Source organism: Apiospora aurea (assembly GCF_038362705.1).
Source record: "Apiospora aurea strain CBS 24483 chromosome Unknown utg000005l_segment0_segment0, whole genome shotgun sequence".
Taxonomy (NCBI): Eukaryota; Fungi; Ascomycota; class Sordariomycetes; order Amphisphaeriales; family Apiosporaceae; genus Apiospora; species Apiospora aurea.
In genome coordinates, this window is record NW_027117392.1 from 4,074,265 (window position 1) to 4,096,915 (window position 22,651).

A 22,651-nucleotide genomic window follows, 5' to 3' on the forward strand; every position below is an offset into this window, starting at 1 on the left:
TATTGCCGTAGTTGGGCCCATGGGAGGAGAAATCTACCGGGCCATTCGACGCTGAGGGGAGCGCTGATTGGCCCGACCCACGATACCGGTTGTGATGGTGATTGGTATGTCCAAACCTCGGGCGGCTCCAGTATATCTGCTGGAAGGGGGACTGGGGGAGCTGGTGGAGAGGGAGAGGAGAGACGGACGTCAGCAAAGGGTGCGCCAAGATCTCTCTTGTCCGTCTCGTCTCCATCTACAGTACCTAGGTAGGTAGTCTCTTGGGGCGGCCGACCGATCAATCACCCTTACCACACCGGGTGGTATTATCCATTGGCTGGTGGCGGGCGGCAGTAGAACGAAGCGGCGTGTGTAGAGGGCAGGGCTGACAGACTGATCTAGACATCCCACTTGTTCAGGCATACCCACCCCATTGATCGGCGACTATCTCGATCTTTGGTGCAAGTGATATAGTGCAAGTTACATTACATATAGCCATCCCTGGTTGTCACCCCAAGTCCATTCCTGTCGTGATTGCCTCGTTCAGGCTGGTCCTCTTCAAGCCGCATTCTGTTTTTCCACGGACATGACAGGCATGGCATGGCATGGCATGGCAGCCATCCATCCGCCCATCTGCACATACCGAGTTCGGACTTGCACACTTACATTGCATTGATTCTTTACAGCGACGTCTTGGCCCCCGAGTATGATGATACGCATGTGTACGAGGTATTCTTATCTTCATCACCTATCCCCACATGCAATACATACATGCGCACCTCCATGCCGCAGAAGCCCGGCTCCCTCTCCTCGAACACGGTGGGCCGCTCAGGCGTGTCTTGCAAAAACCATGGAATCACCAGTCCGTTGGGCACGAAAAAAGCAAGCAAGCAAAAAAAAAACAAAAAAACTAAAAAAAAAAAACTGTCCCAAGTTTCCTTTCTTCCCGGTTGTCACGAACGCTGTCTGTGATCTAAAACCCGTTCTATAGTACCGGCCAACTATAACCCATGTCCAGAGTCCTATTTCCGGGCAAAGCCACTGCTACTTACTACTTGCTACTTGCTACTTGCTTTCTGGTAAGCAAGGCAAGACAGGGGCCCCTGGTGATTGATGATGAACCCAGCCTGAACGCTATATGTCCATGTCAAGGTTAAACTGGCATGAGGCCAAAGTAAAAAAACACGCTCTATAGCAGCATCATGACCTAGTCATTCCGGCACCCCGAGCGGCCTGGGATATATCTCTCGGGCTATTTCTTGGTAATGCGACAAAAACCCCCTCTTTCTCTGTAGCTACATTACCGGCACATACGGGCTGCGTACCCAGGTAGGGTATGGTGCAAGATCCAGCTGACAGGGCTTGCTGGGATTGGGCGGCGGGGGGTCCTTTCATTCCATCCTTCCACCTGGCCGCTGGCTGGGACCCCTCGCAGCGAATCACGGCGCGCCGCGGCCCCTCGGACGCTCTCCAGCTCTCCAGCCCAATCAACGGTATGTGGAACAGTAACTCCCGAGCTACTTGTATGTATACTTCGCACCCATGTAGCTACACGCTGCTCTCCACCGCTGCCTAAACCCCTGGTCGCCACGCATTGGCACTGTGACAGCCCTAGCTGCAGCGAAGCAGCGAGGAACGGGAACGGTATATGGCCTACTTTATGTGTATATGTTTTTAATAGATAAAGTCTTGTTGATAAACCTGTGACCAGACCGTTGAAGCGAACGGGCTATTCTGGAGACACCAAGTTCCACCCACTCCTTGTCTTGCCTTTCAACTTGTCCAGCAACACTTTGATTAGTATCACCACCACCAAAGGCACACCAGTCCGGTCAGTCCGTCAGCAGCAACCGTCTGTTTCTCACTAAGGAGAAAGGTGGCTTCGACTTCCACGACCTAGAACAAGCTTGCCTGCGGTAAACCCCCCGCCAAGTCTTCATATCCGTCATGGACCAGAATGACATGTTGACATGGAGGGAACCCCCATGTCAGCCGACCACATGAACTACTTCAATGCGACTGACTTCGGTCCACCCACAGCGTCCTCTGGTGGCTACTATTCATTAGAGGAGGATCAATACGACTACAGCTTTCCAGCAAGCCAGAACATCGAGCAGTACAACATCCCGCATCAAGTATGTCCCCGCCAGTTTCTCTACCATAGTACAGCCCAATTGCATCGAGATGTACACACACACACACACACACAAACACACATATACACATATGCATACGCTGTTCCTCGCCATACCCGTCCTCGACGTCGCAAGCGTTCTGTTGATGCATCTCGAGCTCTCTGCCGCTTGTCGCTTTAACCGCCTGTTGATCGTTCTGTAAGCTGACCAAGGAATGATGCACTGCTAGTTCGACCACTCCGCTGCCAATCTATCACATCAAGTCAACCAGGCACTAGCACAACAGCAGCAGCAGCTATCACCAACAGCGACGCATGCTGGAACCGGCCAAGGACTCAGCGGGCATGCCTACTTCAGCGGCCAAGGGCCCACAGCCCCCCACCTCGAATACGACCATTCCAGCCATGGAGACTCTCCCGTGGATCTGAACGACGACCATGAAGTAGCACTGAACGCTCTTCGCTCACAAGGTCGGATAGGAAGGGGTGATACGGGATCCTCCATCTCCGTATTAGAGGTCACCACCGCCGCGCAGGGTCAGAGGCATGAGCGAAATCGCGAAAAGAACCGCCTTGCGGCCAGCAAATGTAGAGAGAAATCGAAGAAATACGTCGACGAGCTAAGAGAGCGCGAGCGCGAGTTGGCTGCACAGCGGGCGTCGCTGTCGCAACACGCCGCCAGCTTGCGCGAGGAGGTACTCTGGCTCAAGAATGAAATCCTGCGCCATGGAGACTGCAACTGCGAGTTCATCCAGAACTACCTGGCGACAGCGGCCCGGCAGATCACATAATCACCATGTACCCTGCATTCGAGTTGTTGGCGTCGCCGCTCCCTCCGACACGAGGGTTCCGTAGCTTCTCCTCGCCCAGCAGCTCGTTTGCACCAGCTCCAGCACCAGCGTCGAACTGGAACGGGTTTACTTGTTGTCATGCCGCCCCGATCGTCTCGACTTTGCCCGTATGGAGCGCTCAAGAAATGGCACCGGTCTATTAGTTAGTATGCACTAATAATTGCCGCACTCTGCGGCAAGATGAGGTCCAGTGGAGGCCAGGCAATGGTATTTGCCCCAATTCACTGGATCCAACACGAACTCCCCATAAACAGTGGTCGTCTTGGAAGCCGGAAGGAAACATACCTGCCCACTTGGACAACCCCTGGTTAGTACTGAAGGGTGATATGCAGGGAGGTGGCATGTGTGCCCGTGCATGAATAAGTTGGTGTGGTAATATGCGTTTGGATGCCATTGCGAGAAAGGGTTATCTTGGACCATATATGATATATGATCACGTGTATGGGTTTAATGGAGTACTTGGCGCCGGTCATCTTCGATGGCTTATGGAATTTGGGATTTGGGATTTGGGATTTGGGATCTTGGGATTTGGAATTCATAGTATAGGACGAGGGTCTCGGGACAATCCAAGTCGCTTCAATATATGAGAGCCTCAGGCTGAAGCATGGCCGCCGTTACCATTGATCAGTGACTCGAGGGTAGTCGTGCAGCGTTTCTCATTCTTCACACCCAGCAGACGGGAGCCGCCTCTGGATCAGTCGACTGGTGAAATGGTACGTGATTTGGTCTCTGGTGGTTTGAGTGACGGGCGAAGCAATACACCAGTGCTGCTGGGGCGAGGGCATACGGTTGATATAAGCGCTCTAGAAGGATGGGGAATAGCATTGCCGACGGAGAATCGGAGCCTTGGTCCATAGCCCATGCCCTAGCTCGGGGGTGGTGGATCATGAGCGGGATGTTGAACTTGTATAGAACGGACCAACCGAGTCCTCGTACTGGAGCGCAGTATGCGCCATTGGTCGGGCGCCAATGATCCGGCCCGCCAGAGTATGAATGTCCCGGGTTTCTGTTTGGTTGCGGTAGCCGGTAGGTCCATGGGCATGACTCAAATCCCCATCCCCCTACTCTAATCCAACGTTCCGGCGGTGGGCGTGCGAGGTTGGGGACGCCTGCTGACCCTCCGCCGTTGCAGCTTGGGTGCGACCTATCAGAAAAGTCAGGGGCAAGACGAGCTGGGCCTTGTTTTTGGTCGACACACACACGGGTAAAGCCTAGAGCCGTCTCTGCCATCTGGCCCTTGGATGAGACGGATATACGCGATAATGACGACACGGGCCACTCATAATGTCGTGTTACGGGACCCTTTTCAGCTCGATCTGAATCCGAACTTGGACGCAATTAGCCAACTGACGGAATCGCCTTGTCATGAAGACGTTGTGCTTATGATGATACATTCAGCCAACGACGGGGCTGAACCGCTGCGCCGGCAACCCGGCTTGGTGTGCCGCTGTCTGAAATGGGAAGGAGACCCAGCACAGCCATCATGCGTACGGGGGTGGGATGGAAAAAAAAATGGAAAAAAAACTTCCCAAGACATCCTCTTACTGGTGAGGCCCTTTGAGCTGGACTGTTGGATTTACCGGTGAATGGGTCTTGCGTAAAAGTGCTCTGGTTTACTCGCAAGAAGCAAGAAGCAAGAAGCAAGAAGCAAGAAGCCAAAACGCGGTAAGATGCCCAATAATGGTCACCAGCAAGGCCCTCAAGAAGCACCATGTCGTCATGCCTCCCCCTTGCTGGCCATGACCGTCCCGGAAACTGCCGAATAGCATATCGTCTTGCTTCCCGTTGAAGCCACTGAGGTATACTCTACCAAGATCGTGGGAGAAGCAGCCCCCGATCTCTGCCTGGTTGCCCTTTCCCAGCGGCATGTTGTAGTGTATGTAGTTCAGTTGATCTTCAGATTATCTCGATAATCGGAGTCCGGCCCACAATTGCCAGACAAACTGGGTCTAGTGTCGCTACGGAGGAAACGAGGCCGCTATCGATAGCCAACGATCGGAGCAGTGGCGAGATGCGGTTATGTAAGTAATGAACGCCATTGCATATGTAGGTATACCTACCTGCCTCCGTACGGACGAAACAAGCCATTGATCATCCATTGATCACCCATTGATCACCCATTGATCACCCATTGATCACCCATTGATCACCACATGCATCGCCCGCCAAAGAAAGCAGGAGACTCGACTCGTCGGCCACATCAAAACATGTCCCAGAGAAACACCAAAATGTCGTCGTCGTTGGGCTCATCCTCGCGCAGCGCCACCAAGCGCCTGCTCCGCGAACTCACCAACTGGGAGAAGGAAGCCCCCGCCGACTCGGGCATCGAGCGACTCGGCCCCGTCAGCGAAGACGAGCTGCTGAAATGGGGAGGCCGTCATCAATGGCCGGGGCATCGGTAATGGATACGATGGTTAGTAAACCCCCAACCCCATGCACAAACAAGTTCAATTGCTGCTGCACTCTGCCCAAAAGGCAGGACAATGACCTCTGATTCAATCGCCTGCGGTGTAACCTATACCGGAATTAGACCCTCGACGCAGCAACAACGCACACACCGCCCTCTCCTCACCTCCTCCCCTTCTCACCGTAGCCAGCCAGCTAACCCCATCCCCCGGCAACTCCAGAAGGCCGCTGGCTCCTCCGCATAACCATCCCCTCGGCCTACCCGCTCGAGCCGCCGCAGATCTCGTTCGCGACGCCCGTTGTGCACGCCAACATCGGCCTGCAGACGGGCGAGATCTGCCTCGACCTGCTCAAGAAGGGCGGCGCCTGGACCCCGGCCTACAGCGTGCTCGAGTGCGTGCGCGCCGTCCGCATGCTGCTCAGCTGCCCGGAGACCGACTCCCCGCTCAACGTCGACGTCGCCGCCCTGCTGCGCGCCGGCGACCACGTCGGCGCCCGCCGCCTCGTCGAGTTCTGGGTCCGCGACGCCGACCTCGGCGGCAAATACACTGGCCGGTAGTAGGAGCTAGCGCTCGGCTGCCCTTTCACACCGCCCTTCGCCACCGAGACGGTCCCTTAATCGGGGATGAAGCCATTAAGAAGGAAAATGTGAGGGGTACCCCCCATAGAAAGAGACGGACATCAACTTGATACCGCACAAGGCTGGACAGAGAAGCCCAGATGATCTGGTAAACCCAGATTCATACATACATGTGGCTGGAGATGAGCGGGGTCAATCCAGAATAATGGGAACAGGTGGAAGGTCCATTCAATGACCAACCGACTACGCCCGGTTGCTAGAAACCACCACAACCCAAAGGGAAAAAAGAGAAACAAAAGGTCATGATATAATGGTAATGCGGAAAGTACCCTCGAAAAGAGGGCAATGGGAAAGGGGCGGGAAACGGCATGGACTGGGGGAACCACGGGGTGCTATATCTTAATGAATGTATGCAATGTGTCCGGTTGCAAAGCGTCTTGATGTGGGAGAGCTTGCTCAGACGTCGAACCGGCACTGACACGACTTATTGGGGCTCATGGAGATATCGGTGATTACAGCTGTGTGTTATGTATAGGGTTACATGAATAATGATATTTCATTGGTCAGGGAGTGGACTCTTTCCTCCTCATGACATTCTTCTACAAAAGGCTGCCAGCGCAAATCACCGGAGTTACGACGATGGTCGTACACCGGATATCGTGAGAATGAGATCTTTACCTGAAACAACAACAAGGAAACGGGTCGTCTGAGCACATTTGATTCGTTCTAAATCAAAACAACTCCCAGCCATGCTGCCTGTCCCCAAAATGCAGATAACGTCAAACCCCGTGTTGTGCATGAGCTCTTTGCAGCCATCGAGGAACCAAGAACTCCCTCCCTCCGCGGGTCTTGCGGTTCAATGGTCCATCCTGCAGTGGTAGCGGCCACTGGCAATCATGCCTAAGAAAGAATGCAAGAGTAATGATATACAGTAGTAGAGCCTCTCCGCCTTGGGGCTTCTGTGCTCGCATCTGGGACGTTTGACCTTCAACTGTTGGGTGGCCGTTTTCCCTTCAATGGCAATGTCCGTATTGCTAGAATGGAACGACACTAAAAGAACCCGTGTCGTTCCAATTAGTCGGGAGAAAGAAGTATGAGATAATTCATCATATTACAAGGTACCAAGTCGTCTCGTCTACTCGTTATAGTGGTAGACCTAGGCGCAAGATATTAGTAGTATGTTCGTATATGTGGCCAATCAGAGGGTGTCGAGCTTGTTGCATACCTTGTAATTCGGGAGTCCGGTTGCCTGCCAGCCCAACCGCTTGGCCATCTTCGCGAAACCCTCCGTCTCGATGAGGTGGTAAAAGGGGAAGGGCGGGAACATGGCACCGTCTCGGTGGACATCGGCCCTCACCAGTAACGCGGTACCGCCCACGCCATCTAGCGGGACCTCGGCCCGCACGTCGTCCTTCTCGTCGAGCTCCATGTAGGCCATGAGGGTGCGGTAGGTCGGGAGGGCCTCGTAACCCTCAAGCAGCAGGTCCTCGGGGCCCATCTTGGCGGCGAGCTCCTGGGCCGTCTCGCTGTCTTGCCAGCTGTTGAAATCGTAGGCGCGCTCGGCCATCTTGCCGCTGTCGTCCTTATAGCGCTGGTAGCAGTTGGGCACGATGATGGGCTTGTCGTGCGAGGCGAGGTCCTGGATGAGCGTGGGCGGGGTCTCGACGATGTCGCCGTCGAGCCAGAGCACCCAGGACGTGTCCGGGCCGAGGGTGGTGAAGAGCAGGGAGTTGCGCGCCTTGGACATGGCGGCGCGGCGCACCTTCTGGTTCTCCATCTTGTGCCGCTCCGACTCATCCTGCGAGGCCAGAGGCGGGTCGAAGTCCTGGCGCTCGATGATGACCCTCCGGAACTTGTTGGTGGCGCTCTTCTGCGTCTTTGCTATTTGCGCCTGCAGGGCCGTGGTGGCGGCGTTGCCCTCCTTGTTCTTGGGGATGATGAAGCCGAGGGTGATGAGTTCGTGGGGGTAGTTGAGCTTCAAGAGGTTGTCCCAGTAGTCTTGGTAGAAGCGGGCCATCGGGGTCAGGATGAGGACAGCCTCGTGGTTTGCGATGGGGTCCTTGGTGATGGTGACATGGTTGAGGTTGAAGCGCTGGACGTCGCGACGGATGTGGGCGAGGTTGGACTTGGGGACGGGCTTGGAGTTGGCGTTGCGGCTCTTGGAGGTGGTCGGTCGCGTGGCGGAACCGGAGTTGGAGAGGAAGTAGATGATAAAGGTACAGAGGACGATCCCGATGATGACGGTCACCGGGTTCGTCCTCCGTAGACGAACTGGCCCCATGGGGCGCGCCATGGGTTCGTCAAGGTTGTCTTGGTCGGCAGCTATCTATGTTTCCAGTGACATAGGTAGCGGCGGCGGTGGTGGTCGGGAAGGGTAGTTCACGATAACGTGTCGGCCATCAATGGGAAACAGATACCGGCGCCCCGGGAGAAAAAACAATAGGTACAATCGCTGATTGATTGGGAATTTAGCCGTCAAATTGAAATGAAATAGGGGCTGCCGAGCCGACCAGTGCAGGGGATACCAGGGTGGCCGTGGAATCCCGTTTGTTTGTTTCGATCAATCGCAACAGTAAAGCCAGTTCAGCGAGGAAGATTGCAGATTGATCAACGTTTACTTCAAAGGCCACCGTGAGACGGAGGTGGGCGAAAACACATGCGTATCGAGCAAACCCGTCCATCAAGCGGCCAAATGCCACTGTGCACGCGCTCTCAAGGCAAGGCTGCGGGCTGTTTGCGCTTGTCTGTCATCTTTTTTTTTACTGTAACTCCAACATGGTGCTAGTCAAGTGTCCGTCGACCCACATCCAGCTGGGCAGCTCCTACTTCTGCTTTTGCTTCTGCTTTTGCTTCTGCTTTTGCTTCTGCTTCAGGCGTTCTTTTTCCTTACTAAGTAAGTACGAACCGCAGCCTCGCCATCAGCTGCAGCTCCGGCCTTTCAGGTAATGGATGCCAAGTAGAAGTCTAGCAACCGATTGGCATGTCTTTGCCTTGTTAGTTTTACCTGCCTCCATATAAGAGCAGGTGTCTCATACCTGTCGCATGCTTTACTGGTGCATATTACAGCTTTGATGATTGTTCATCCACACCCAATCGATATAGGTCTGTCTGTCCAAACTGTCCTTGACCGATGCCATGTGTCTCTACTTCCCCTCTCGATGTGTCAAAAGTCCATCATCGTTTTGGTACGGGTATAACCCCGCGGATATCCCCTTACGAGCGTCGCATGTAGGCGTCCAGCTTCATCAAGATACCGCAGGCTTACACCTTCGGTAATAGGAGTCTTCTTTTCTAGGAGTTTCTCGTCCCGGCCTTACGGCCAATACTCGGGAGGAAATTCGTCATGTTTCTAGAAAACGGAGGCGATGTGCTCACGTCACTGGGTGATTCTGTAATGCGAACGAAAGGGTTCGGTGCTACCTGACTCAGGGACAAGCCGTCCATCCCCAGCCGAATGTTCTTGCATGTTCTCCTCGCCTTGAGGAAGCTTTCCTCCTTGCGTAGACCAGCTCGTCCGCACCTTGACCTACAGAAGGCCGCACTGCGCCCGTATATATCCACCCGGAGTTCCCTATACGGCGACTCAACGGCGACTAGCCCATGGGCAGTGCGGTGAAGTGTTTACTGCCATGTAGCGACGAGGTGGGTAATATTGAATGAAGCCTGGCCCCCGGCCTCTCCCACGTCTCGCCCCTTATGCGCATAGGGACTCATTTGCCCAGGGCTCCAAAAGACACGCATGGCCGAATAGAGAGGTGGATACGGAATCCCCTCAGCCACCTATGCAAATGGCTTACTGCGGCTGGGCCATAATCCCATATCGTCTCGTCACCAACGGTATGTTGTGCTAAGAAGTCGGAAAGCAACGTGGGGGGGGGCAAGGATTGACCTGGGTGTTTGGGTAGTATTGGGCTAAAGGGTGACACGGCGAACGGCAGACGCGTGGAGTTGAGACCACTAAGTAGGCAGGTTGGCAGGTAGGTAGTAGGGAAAGGGGATGGCGATGGGATGGGATGGGGTGTGCCTTTGCCCGGATGCCCGCTTCAAATCTAGGTAGAACACATTCGAATCTGGGTGGAACACTTATTATATCTAGTATGTATATGTAGAAGGCATGAACCTAACCCAGTCCTCCTGCTGCTCGATTACTATATCTACCTACCTACCTACCTGCTTGTTTACTTACAGCAGCAGGTAAAACGGCCTGGATGACGTGCATCCCATTGGGGAGAAGCGCGCTAGACTTGATAGGCAGAGCGAAGGAGCAGTGCCTACATCGACCTGTATGTACGGGGTCTTGTCATGCAGATCCCACATACAAGTCGCATCAACGATGGATCCTGGCAGGGGTGACGGGTGCTATGGGATGCTTCTCTCCCAAGGGGGAAGAGGAATATATATAAAAAATAAAAATAAAAAACGGCCGGCGACCAATTGCCCAAGGCGTGTGAAGAATGATCTTGGTGTTGCATCTCGAGGTCCGAGGGCCTCCCTTGGCGACAACTCGAGCAAACTCATCAGTTTCATTGAGTACATATCGACCTTACCTGCTTTGCTCGTAAGGCATATATGTAAATGGCATGTCGTCGTGGCTGGTGCATGAGACGGCGCGGCAGGGGGTTGACTGCATTCCACGTCTCAAGCCATTCAATTCCTCTTGGAATTCGACCATCCCAAGCGATGATCGTACCGGCAAGCCGACGACTCGTGCTACGTACTGTCTTGACTTTGTAAAGTTGAGGGATCTAAATAAGGATGTGCATGTGGCATGCACGATGCCGTCGTGCTAGGCGAGGACTTGAGGTCCTGAGGGCCTGACTCCTGAGGACCTGACTCCTTCAGGTGTAGACTATGGCCTTCTAGCCGAGTTCTAGCAGTGGTTCGGACGAGTCAACTCTTCGTCCTGTTCTTCTCCTCTCGGTTCGACCAGGCCAGACCAGACCAAACTAGTCGGGACCAATCCGACATGTTGTTTGCCCCTGCATGGAGTCAATGCCAAAACCGCCGGGCACGCAGTGGTTGTCTGTAGCCGTATGTGAGTTAGCAGTAGGTGCAGATTCAGGGTCTCAGCCAACAAAGAGTCCCGAACGGGCCCCAGAGACAGCGATTAGGGGCGGGGTAAATTATCTTGCAAGACCACTTATTTCAATGTTATTGTCCATCCTCTCCCCTAGGATATACTACTCCGTCCCCGGTCAAGCCCATCATGCTAGAGCGTCTGGCGCGCCTGATAGGACACGGATGGCTGGTTTCTGGCCGGATGGGGAATGCCTAAAGGGCGCGCGGTGGATGCAGGCTGGGATAGGGATTGGGATTGGGATTGGGATGGGGATTGGTGGTTGACCGATGGTCGAGACAGCTCGACGCTCGAATCCCTCGACCCTGATCCATCCCCGATGCGAAAATCAATCATGCAAGTGTTTTGCCTGTGCCTGTGCCTGCCGTGGCGGGAGGAGAAAGAGAGAGGTACTAATACTCTCGGATGTGGCCGTCCATAAATGGTAGAAACCGTCTCATCCCTACCTACCTACCTTCTTGCGGTCTTCTGCTTCTGCTTCTGCTTCTGCTTCCGCCTCTGCTTCTATTTCTTCGTCTGTTTGCCATCTTGGGCTTGTCTTGTCTTAGCTGATATTTAGATAACCTTTAGGTGGCGGACGCCGGCAGCTTTAAGCGGGTTTGCTCTTGTCCAAGCTTCCAGCAGCAGTCCCTGCCTACCTACCTGACAGCAGTGCCTAGAAACACCAGCAACGGCACCAGCACTGCGGCACGATTTTAAGATTCCATCCGGCCTAAAGTAATTCGCATTGATTTGTGATTCGGATACCCCTTACGTATCGGACTCATTTCCCACGACATTACAGCGAAACCCTCCCAAGGCTTCATCTAAGCTGAAGCTTCTTATTTTTAGCTGTTTGTTTCCCCCCAGAAACACTCCAGGAGAAGGAGGAGCAGTAGAAAAGACACTGCAGGGGCACAGGGCCCAGAAAAGAAGAAGGAGTAGAACCTCAGGAACGGAAGCAACTCGTCCATCCCGCTCGGCAAAACCACCCTCGCGGCCACGCGGAACCTGCTGCTACACCACACACATTTACACCACCTGCCCAAGAGCGGCGCACTTAAGACCAGCTCAATCCCACGCCCTTTTCAGAAGCCAGTCCGGGCCCCTCTCATTCACCTCGATCTGATCCCGATCCAACCCAGCCGTCATAACATACAATCGCCATTGAGGGACTGCGATCCAAGCCTCATCGGGAATCGACTGTGTGTATGTGTGTGTGTGTGTCCCCTGCACATTCCTCCCTCTGTGGTGGTCATCACCCACACTCCCCGCCATTTCCATATTTACTTGCGGTCGACACTCCCACACCACACCACACCACGCCACGCCAATACCCCCGGTTGAAGTCGAAGTTGAAGTCGACTGTCAATCTTGGGACCAGCTTTCCCGTTTGGCTCGGTCTGTGTGAAGTGAAAAAGAGTTAATCACATGCATACTGCACGGCAATTTGGGTTCTCGTCAGCACGATAGTCTAGTCATTACATCGGATAACACCCAGCACCAATCGCAGCCCCGTCCGTCAACATGGAGCCTGTACCGGAGACGGAGAGTTTGGAGGAGTTTCGCCCCTCTCCTCTGCCTTCGCTGCGACTACATCATCCCGCCGCCATCTCGACCAAGACCTACGAATTCGATTCCAACCCCAACAGCACTCGAAAGCCACTTGCGCTCCGCCGTTCAAACGAGCCGCCATCACCTAGCTCGCCATCATGGGCCACGCCGGTTACTTTGGCCTTGCCCTATCGACCCCGAACCACCTCGCCGCTATCCGGCACCCACCAGAGATCCAAGTCCACAAGCTTAGCACCTCCATCCATGTCGCGTACTAGGTCTATGCCTGGCTTGGACGGCCATGGCCGCGTTCTGTCGCTGCCCATGCTTCGCTCGGATAGCACGTCAAGCTCGCCCAACCGCGTTCGACCCCCGCGCAGGAAGCCGGCCGACGAGATGTTCCCGCCCACCTCGCCCATCCGGACATCGGTTCTCGACTCCAAGGACCCCCCGCCTGCCAGCGGGCACCGGAGAACGCCGTCGCCATTAAACCACCCTATTCTGCCGGGCACAAGTTCATCCGTCACAAGCTCATACGTCTCCCTGCCGTCTACGCCATCATCCGTCGCAACCTCTCCGTCTTATCGATATGATTTGAACACTGGCTACAGCTTCCCCCACCTACTCATCCTCTGTCCCGTCAACGCCCACCTCCCTTAGGTCACGGAGTCCGAGTATTTCTAGCTTGGAGACCATTCCGGATTCACCCGACGCTGAGGAGGCGGCTTTGGAGGACGAGAAGAACACCATCACCAAGCCGAGGTCGGGTAGCGAAGGCTCTGACGGCGAAGATTCGGCCTTGGATGGCCGTGGCCGTTCCAGCCTCGACGTTCCCTCGCGCGGCAGGACCTTGGGCCTAAACACGAGGGACAAGCGAAAGCGATGGAGTGTGTGCGGTGCCGAGAGGCGCGGCGACATCGACCTGGAGACCATATGGGAGGACTAGGCGTGGCAAAGCGGAAAGTGACTGTTTCCCCCCCGAAAGAGCATGGATGCGCGGCAGTAGAGGCCACAAACGAACTCATGATATCATGCATTAAGGAAGGTCCTCGTGTTTTATAAGCGTAATTTGCATTTGGTTTGGACCCAGGGTCTACGGAGGAGGCGTTTTTTTTTTTGTCACAAGCTGTTCGATACCCTGTTGTTGCATCTGCATTTTCACCTCCCAGCAAACCCCCTTTCGGGTGCAGATAGATACAAGGACACTGTATGATGATCAATCTATTGAACATGTGCCCTCGCAGTGCACATCACCTTGTGGCTTTTTGACCCTCTGTCACGTGAAATCTGCCGAGTACAGGAAGGAAAGCCGGCCGACTACGGCAACGATGGATGTCTTCGGAGCTGACATTCCCTATCGTGCATGGCCTGGGGGCAGCTTGACAGAACGAACGATCGACCTGCTGTACCAAGGGGTACGCTATACTATGAATTAAGGGGGTTTGACGGGGCTGCCCCGGGCAACTAACTAACTGGACACACTGCCAACCATGGGGGAGATCTGCCATGTCCCCCATTCCCACCGCCGATAGCCAGTCCGTGGTTTTCCCCCCCCCCACTTTGGCGAATACTGGTGGCGGCGGGCGGCTTATTCGCTGCCGCCAAGACCCTCGCTCGACGGCGGTGGCGGCGCTACCGGCCCTTGCATCCGGCTTCTCCGTGGCTTCTTCCTTCTTTCTCTGGCGGTGGGCCGACCCGGTGCTGCCACTATCTTGGGCGAAAGACGGCGGGCGGGCGGTAGGGCGGGCGGTCGAGAGGAGCCCGACCGACCTGACCTGGGGAAACTAGAATGGGGGTGGCGGCGTGTGCGTTTTTGGGCAGCGTGTGGGCTATTTGCCGAACTACCCAACTACCAACAAGCCACTGACTTACACATTGCAGGAAGAGGAAGATCGATAGTCGAATATTTCTGGCAGGAGCGCCACGAAGAAGAAGAAATCAAAGCGCCTGGCGGCGCAGTAAGCAAATGGACCGAGCTCCCCTTGTTGTCGAGGGAACTCATGATACCCTACTACCTGTGTTACCTACGCCAACGAGGTAAAAAACTAATCGATAGTTTGGTAAATAAACATAGCATACTACCAAGTGGTAGGTATTCCGGACTGCCCCTTGTACTCACTCTCTCCTCTCTTTCTTTCTTTCTTTCTTCCTCGTGACAAATTTTGTCCCCTCGGTCCTTCTCGGGGCGCCGCCCAGTGAGTGAGTGACCATAATCGGAACCCGTGCGTCTTCCCCTTCACGCCCAGCAACCATACACACACATACACGCGAGTTGTACCCGGCACCAACCGTCTATGCGTGCCGACACGGGCCTAAAAAAGCACCAAGCATCCATTCTCTCGTTCTTGGGCACGCCCACCAAACCCTATCAAGCCCTCATATTCTTCTGGAGGCGGTGGTGAAGGCGGGAAGCCCTCCATTTCCTTCCAACATTGGTGGGCTACCGTCCTAGATAGCCCAATGACTATTTCAACCCTGCCACGCACGTCCTAACCGTAGAAACCGAACATTATTTGTCTAGTGATCCTTAGTAAAAGATATGTATCGGCCCCTTTACCATTACTTGTATACACAAGTCTGCCAAATGAGAATGGACCGGGTGTGATTATTGTACGAGGGCGGTCCGCCTTGAGAGTATACGAAGTGGTTCGCTGTGACTTCTTTCTACTGCCTGATGGCTTCATAATGAGAGGACAGACGTCGTCTAAGGGGCTTCGAAGTATGAGTATCGTATGTTCATTACTATATGTCTACATGCAGGAGGGATCCTGTGTCAAATCGAACGTGGCTGGCGTTGCCAAAACCCAATCGACCGAACGCTCAGATGAGACGTGGCGCGATCGCCCTGGACTTTTAACTAACTTTACCCCGGTGTCCTACCGAGGGTGGGATGCGAGTGTTACTCGGCCCCTCCTTCCTTTCCCATACCATTCCATTCGCAAGTAGAAATAGGACTAATCCTTCGATGGCGAGGTGCATCATCGACACCCGCCTTGGGTGGAGAGCGAAAGAGGCGGCATGCCGTCCCCCCAAACCGGAGACCGTAAATTCATGCCGTATGTGTTTATATGGTGTAGTGTGCTCATGCTGTCGTAAATACCAAAACCTGTGGAAACGAATTGCTACTGCCACCGTGACCAGCAACCTAGGTCACAGGAGAGCTGCCCGGAAATCGGTGCGAACCAGCTTCAATCGTAGTTGGCGCAGTTCTGACGGCCTCGGCCACTGTTTAGAGGCGAGGCCGCAGCCTTTTGCGTCGAGATATCGTGTGTTTGCGCATATCCCATCAAATTCGTAAGCTGAAGCAGCCATGTCAAGGTGCAAGAGTTGGTTCCCTAGACGTTGAAAGGCGTCTTCTTGTCGAACGCCGCTTTCCAAGACGCTTGACCAAAAGATAAGTGCGAAGGACCTTCTAAGCTCTGGTCGACTCTTTTGGCTTCCAAAATTGCATCATCTTGCTAAGGCGCTTTGTTTTGCTGGACTTCTGCTTTTTATCCGGCTCATTATCTGCAGGAACCTCCATGCTTAGTTTGCTTCGTTCTCCGTGGGCACTGTTTATTAGCCGGCTGAGGCTTGCAAGGCTTGATCTTCGGCGACCAAATGCAGACGAAGTGAACGAGGCAGGGCGCTGATCGTGAAAAGGGGTGCTCCTAGGCCGCACGCCCGGAAAGTTGCTTTCACGAGTCATCGTGGAGTTGCTGCTGGTCAAAGATGGGACATCGATAGAAATCCGCACAACTTCTGGCCCAGGCTCTCCCATGAGGAGTGACTGGAAATCATTGTTCTCGCCCAACGAGGGCGCGGTAGAGAGACGCTGCGAGTCATCTACGACTGACGAGGGTGCGGTGGAGACACGGTGCCCATCGAAAGACATCGGCGAGCGGGGGGATGCCATTGATGAATGGCTCATGGAGAACGGGCTAAGAGGCGTCAGCAATGGCGCTGGCAGCCTCATGGAGTTGACGTCCGATGAACCCGAATCTTTGCTAGTGAGGATGCGCCGGGGCGAAGGGGCTGCTGAGTCGCTCGAGCCGAATATGGTTTCATAGATACGCTCCTGATCAGCGGCATTGTGGACGGGCGCCTCTTCGGCTATAATATCGTCATGTAATGAGTTAGACGAAGTGTCAGACCTCAGCCTGGATGGAATTGGCAGCATTTCCAGACTGGAACCGCTCCCCTTGCGCTCAACAGACGGGGTGACGGAAGCACTGTCGTTTGACGATTTCAGACTAGCTTCAACTTCTTGGGTGGGAGTTGAGGCATTGTCGCTAGCGGAATGGACATCGGCATCTGCAATGGAAGCTCCACTGGCATCAGGAGTCGATTCATCAGAACCGCTGTCGTCATCGTCTTCCTCCTCTTCCTCAAAGACATCGGCCATGGTCGAGGAGCTGCCAAATCGGTGAATACCAAACCTAGCGCCTTCGAAAGGGGGCATCTCGGGAGCACTTTCAGTGCGCCTGTGATAGTGCATGCCAGGACCAGAGAAGCCCCTCAGACCAGCGGCGCTATGCAGCTGCCGCTTTGGTGGGGCTCCGGCACGCTGTGCTGCTTCCCAGGCCGGGTCAAGGGACGAAGGGGTATTGAACGGTCCCAACGCAGCGTCCAGGTCGATCATGGGAAACGATGGATCATCCTCAGCTTTAAAGCTGGAATCTGCGAAGGCCGGATCTGCAGCTGGCCCAGTAACCATGACGGTGGGTGCGGTTGCAGGCTGGTTCGTCACATCGGCCATGTCTTCATCCTCGTCGTCACTTAAATCCAGCTTCGGGGGAGGCGGCGGAGTCATTGAATGCCTTCGACCTGATTTTGACTTGAGACGTGGTTTCGTCTTGCGGGTCAAGATTGAACCAGCCCATGCCTTGACCTTCTTCTTGTGTTTTTGCCAGCCGGCTTTTTGACGTCAGGCTGCGTGGAGATTAAGTCATAGGCGCCTTCGGTTGTGATATTATCCGTGGATGAAGCAGTTGTGCTAGAATCCTTTGGGGCAGTTTCTGCGGAGCTTGAACTGTGAGGGCGTGGCTTGGTTGGCGACCCTGCCAGCCCTAGGGATTCCAGGCCAAAGAAGGACCACCGCTTGGGCGTTTTTGACGGACTTGGCACGGCAGGCATGTCAGAACCAGCAACCGTGAGATTATTCAACAGAGGGATAGAGTTGCGTCGGCGGGGAGAAGTCGAAGACTCTGCAACAGCCAATGCATGAAGACTGGGTGTTCGCTCCAAAACAGCACCCGCAGTACTGGGACGCGAGTCGACCTTCGACTCAGAGGCAGCCCCGTATTGTGGTGAGGTGCGCAGAGAAACTTGCTCACGCTCCTGTGTTATTGAATTAGACATAGAAATGATGGAAGATATACTGTTGGACACCGAGTGACCTGGCCGGGCTGTCACTGTGCTGGTCGTATCTGTAGACACCAGTGACAGCGGACGTGGTATGAACTCCACATTGTCAGAAAAGCCAACTCGCGTGCGCGGTGTCGACTTTTCGGTAAACAGTTCTGGCGCCTCGGCGAGTTGCTTATCGGACGCACCCCCATTGATGTCGGCTGAATCAGCCGGTTCCGCGCTAACAGGTTTCGTCTCGTCTGTCGCTGCCGAATCGTTTGTAGCCTTTGCATTCTCCTCAACATGAGCCGGGGTGCTGGGCGCACTACTGTCACCAGATATGTTGGGACTGGCTGGCTTCAGGATCATGCTCAGGTCATGGCTGGAGATGGCTGCCGACCGACGGTGAGCATGGCGGCCGCGGCGTTGGGCCGTTGACGAGTCCACTGGAGCAAGGGTCGGTGTCGCAAGCCCACTTTCTGACTTGGTGGGGCTTATATTCGTAACGGTAATAGAATTGCCGTTCCTGATATGGCCCCCCACAAACTCGCTTCCACCGCGTTTGTGACCACCGCGATTTGGGGTAGGTTGGCCGGGCGATACCGGCGGGCTTGGGGCGTTCTCCGAAGCTGATAGACTGGAACTGGGGTGGAAGCTGAAGTCGAAAGATGGTGATCGAGGGGATCTGCTGGTCGCAGCACTATTCGGACTGAGGGAAGAACCGGGGTTGAAACTGAAGTCGGGAAGTGCAGGAGAACGGCGTGTGCTTCGACCCCAGCTGCCGGTATCTGCAGGCACGCCAGACAAGTCGAACGTCTTCTGGTTCAAGTCAATGGCAGATCTGGGGCGCTGACCACTGGCTCTAGGAAATGAGGAAGGCGCAGATGACGGTAGGCCCCGCGAAGGGAAAACGAAGGGTGGGTTCGGTGGCGGCAAGGCCGTTCGAGGCGACGGCTGCGGGCTTGCCAGGGTCGAGTCACTGGCCCTCCGTCCATCCAAAGCGAGGGGACTGGGCAGCGCCAGATGCCGCGATTCGCTGCTGTCGATATCCAGGCCACCCAAGGCCCCAACGGCACCCACAACAGTCGAGTCCATGGTGTCGTTTGTAGCATACGCAGTTGTCATAATGTCCCTAAGCCGCTCGGCGGCACGATACTTCAAGAGCGCCGTTCGATCGGGGTTGAGAGCATAGAGATCGATTCGGGGTACCCCGACGCATGCAATTGGCGTAGGAATTAGGCGTTCCAGTGTCCGTTTCGTCTAATACGCTTGTTCGAGGGCGTCTCTGTTTCGCAAGGTTATTAGAGTGACAAAGGCCGGGAATGGGATCGCAAGACGGCGTCGACCAAAAGGTAGATGGCCTGCGAGGGAGCCAAAGCGGGTCGTGTGCTTGGTCATGCAGTAGGCAACATTGGCGCGAAGGATTTCGGGTGCCTGGCGGATAGATCCCAGCGCCGTGTGATGTAGTTTAAAAGGTCTTACCTCGCGAAGAAACCGGAGAACTGAACAGTCAGCTTGGGCGTGAGCGAAGAAAGCGGGAGTTGGGCGAGGATTTCTCGGTGCGTCGTGTGTGGTGTTTGTGTGTGTCGCGGTGTTATTGTTTCCCAACAGGCGACCAATTTCCGTGTCGCTTGCTTCTCTCTGTAATAGGTAAGGAAACAACAAAACGGAAGTAAATGGGGTTTTTTTTTTTTTATAAAAAAAAAAAACAACAACAGAATGCAAACTTGAGAAATGGTAATTCTCGGTGGGAAGGGAAGAAAGGAGCGGACGGCCAAGACCAGGGCAAATCTATTGGAATAGACTTGCGACTGGAATTGAGCCAGGTAAAGTGTGAGGCCTTCGTGAGGATGCTTGAGAAAGGTTGAAATCGACAGGTGAAAGTAGAGAGTGAGGAGTCCTCCAAGTAAGTGGGTGGTGGACTGGCTCGACGAGGAACAAGGCACCCGGAGCGAAAGTGGGTCGGGCCTGACTGGAGTCTGGTGCAGGAAAACTCCACTCTGCACGACGCCTGCTTTTGATGTACCTGTCGTAGGTATAAGTAAAGGTATTCGGTATTGCCAGGGGCGGGTATGGGCATGAAATTCAGAAAGGACCAATGCAAGTACAGATCCAATGCAATGCAGTTTAATCCTCCATCTTGTGCCGGACTGGCGCGACTAGCTTTCCACCGCCAGAGCAGTCAGTACCAAGAGAGGCCCTTCATAAAACGCCTACACAATCCGAGGCAGACGGCAACTTGTCTCCAAGATCGAACATCCCGGTGTTGCGCTGCCCCAGCTCTCTTCCACATGGATGCGTTCGTTAATCCCTCGCTTAAAGAGACTCTTTGCTGTCGCGCGGTGCAAAAGATTCGAAAATTAGTAGGGGTCTGGCCTGGAAAAGCTGGCAACATTGAACTACCTGGACCCCAACCCAACTGCAAGTCCTTCTCACTCATCTGAGGATGATTACGGGCGCTTCAACCTTGGTGCGACATGGACGGGCCAGTGTTTCCCGCGTCCGCGGGTTTCGCACCGCGCACACCGATTGCTGATGCAGTGCTTGTTTTCTTCTTACATACCACCAACCGCTTCCTTCTCTCACGGCCTTGCCGGCCAGCGAATCATTCTCTCGCGCACCGAAGCAGCAGCGGCAGGGCCGTCTGCTGACACATGGCCAGTCAGGAAGGTATTCGGCGCCGAGCAAACACGCTGATGAGAGGCGCTGCTGATGGCTTAAACTAACTTGATTCAGTGCTGATGGGCGCTGCTCTGTGACCACCCCCCCACCAAAGCAGCTTGCATGCCGTCTGCATCCGGTACCTGCACTGCAATGTTTGCTTCGGTCCTGGCTGAGCCAGCCTGAGTCCGCACCTCTGCTTGGATGGAATGGCCAAGTGTGCGCATAATCCTCATCGTCTCGCAGTTCACCTATTATATTACATAAATTAGCATGGGAGACAGTATCGCCTTTTGGATCTCTCACCCGGCGCCCTTTGCGCGTACAAAGTGCTGGAACTGAGTCCTAGCGCTATTCTGGGGAAATCAAAACGTCCAGGAAATTATGCATACAGACCCAGGTTCCTTGCTTCTTGCGCTTGAGGTAGTCTCTCCACACTCGCTGAGCATACCTTCTGGATGTACCTACATCACTGTACGGATGTACACTTGACCGGACAGCGTGAATGCTTTCATACGAATTCGTCCCAGTCGTTGGTGGTAATTGAAAATCTACTTCTTCCATCGTTCGAGTTCCAAAACAAAACAACGAACCAACGTTTCCCAGCATTGGCCAACTATATTCCCGTCTCTCGTGATATCTACATGTAGGGGTGAGCGAACAGATGGGCAGATTGCGATTGGTTGCCTGGTAACACCTTAGATAGGCCCAAAAGAGGTAGGTACATACCTTCTGCATGTCTACATGCACGCACACTTGTTACGAGTCGCTACCTACCCACCTACCTACCTATTTGGACTCCCATGTCTTCACATCTCGGCCGGCAGCGATTCCGTCGGTTGCCAGTTATCCCAGGGCCACATTTCATCCCAATACTCGATTACATGTTACTTCAAGTTACATGCTTCTTTTGTTATCAGCCTGCGCATGTGGTGGATTATAGGCCTGTGTAATAAGCAATACTACACAGTTGAGGCTACTTAGTGGGATGGGTAAGTTCCAATCCCTTCACCGTGTAGAGCCAGGGTAAGGCCAGGGTAAGGCCAGGGTAGTTGTGCTCAAGTTATGCCAAAATGCTAAGCGTTATTCAAAGATCTGGTTCGTGCGCGGTACACGACAAGGGGGTCGAAACTTTTGCCTGACACCAAGTAGCTGTATCCAGCTACAGGATTGGAGTACGCGCAACTCCCTCAGCCAATCAAAGCCCAGCATCTGAAGACGCCCAGATATGATCAGGGCCGGATAAAGGGCAGATCTAGCAGTGGGGAGTGTATGGCGCGCAATTAAACAGGCAATCCTCACTGCCTCTTGGCGGTCGCAAACCACACCTTGACATGGTTGCTGCAGATAACACCAAGCAGCAGGTTTCCTTCCAATCCTCCCCTGGTGCAGAGGCTCGAGCACTAGGTAAAGATCAACCAATCCCCTTGGGGCATATGGACTGCAGGATACATACTGCCTTCGCGGCTCACTATAGCCGGTGTGACCACCATGGACTACCTACGTATGCCCTCGATATATACATACTTACGTACACACATGCACACAGGATGATGGGAGTTGAAAATGGTGTTCCCAATCTGGGTACGGCATCTACAGGATGAACAAAATCAAGAGCTGACTAGCCCATCTACCTCGTACGTACCGTACGGCATTGTCAGCTGGCTGATCTAAGAATATCCCGGCAGAGGAATATCTAATCTCGCCTGTTTGCGCACCGTGACCTGAGGTTGACCGGATTTGGCTACGTGTGAAGACAGATTTGACCGCTTCAGGAACCAGTACCACCTGCCGCGGCATGCGTTCGTATTATGGACTCACGGCTAAGCCTCGTTTCCTTACAGGGGCCCGGAATCTCAGGTCTTTCTCGGATTGGAATAGGCAATTCGTAGACAAAGTCGAATCGACGGGGCTTTCCCCTGCTGCTTTTTGACGCTTCTGCCAGGGGGGGCCAGTCGGGTCTACTGGGCGGTCCAAGCAGGAGCAAGGTCACAACCCACCATCCAAGAGGGGACGCTATTCCCAACGTGCAAACGTTCCTGTCATGACGAAAGCCGCAACAGGGCCTTCCCCTCCTACGAGAGATAGACCCGGTGGGTGCT

At 54.3% G+C, this 22,651-nt stretch overlaps 6 protein-coding genes across 6 annotated transcripts; 4 read left to right on the forward strand and 2 right to left on the reverse strand.

Moving 5' to 3' along the window:
• Positions 1-1,949: 1,949 nt before the first annotated feature.
• PG986_007817 (bZIP transcription factor) lies at positions 1,950-2,904 on the forward strand (the record flags this gene model as incomplete). Its single annotated transcript, XM_066844039.1, has 2 exons — positions 1,950-2,114; positions 2,386-2,904. The coding sequence occupies 2 exons, from the start codon at positions 1,950-1,952 to the stop codon at positions 2,902-2,904; spliced, it is 684 nt and encodes a 227-aa protein (XP_066700151.1).
• A 2,288-nt stretch (positions 2,905-5,192) lies between these two features.
• Positions 5,193-5,929, forward strand: PG986_007818 (ubiquitin-conjugating enzyme E2 4; the record flags this gene model as incomplete). The annotated part of the gene is made up of 2 exons (XM_066844040.1): positions 5,193-5,340; positions 5,592-5,929. 2 exons carry the CDS (start codon positions 5,193-5,195, stop codon positions 5,927-5,929), a joined length of 486 nt encoding a protein of 161 aa, XP_066700152.1.
• A 1,156-nt stretch (positions 5,930-7,085) lies between these two features.
• Positions 7,086-8,243, reverse strand: PG986_007819 (uncharacterized protein; the record flags this gene model as incomplete). Its single annotated transcript, XM_066844041.1, has 2 exons — positions 7,086-7,106; positions 7,176-8,243. 2 exons carry the CDS (start codon positions 8,241-8,243, stop codon positions 7,086-7,088), a joined length of 1,089 nt encoding a protein of 362 aa, XP_066700153.1.
• A 4,290-nt stretch (positions 8,244-12,533) lies between these two features.
• On the forward strand, positions 12,534-13,506 carry PG986_007820 (basic proline-rich protein; the record flags this gene model as incomplete). The annotated part of the gene is made up of 2 exons (XM_066844042.1): positions 12,534-13,199; positions 13,252-13,506. 2 exons carry the CDS (start codon positions 12,534-12,536, stop codon positions 13,504-13,506), a joined length of 921 nt encoding a protein of 306 aa, XP_066700154.1.
• A 560-nt stretch (positions 13,507-14,066) lies between these two features.
• On the forward strand, positions 14,067-14,348 carry PG986_007821 (uncharacterized protein; the record flags this gene model as incomplete). Its single annotated transcript, XM_066844043.1, has 1 exon — positions 14,067-14,348. One exon carries the CDS (start codon positions 14,067-14,069, stop codon positions 14,346-14,348), a length of 282 nt encoding a protein of 93 aa, XP_066700155.1.
• A 1,624-nt stretch (positions 14,349-15,972) lies between these two features.
• PG986_007822 (cell wall proline rich protein) lies at positions 15,973-18,983 on the reverse strand (the record flags this gene model as incomplete). The annotated part of the gene is made up of 2 exons (XM_066844044.1): positions 15,973-17,436; positions 17,466-18,983. 2 exons carry the CDS (start codon positions 18,981-18,983, stop codon positions 15,973-15,975), a joined length of 2,982 nt encoding a protein of 993 aa, XP_066700156.1.
• Between the last annotated feature and the right edge of the window lie 3,668 nt (positions 18,984-22,651).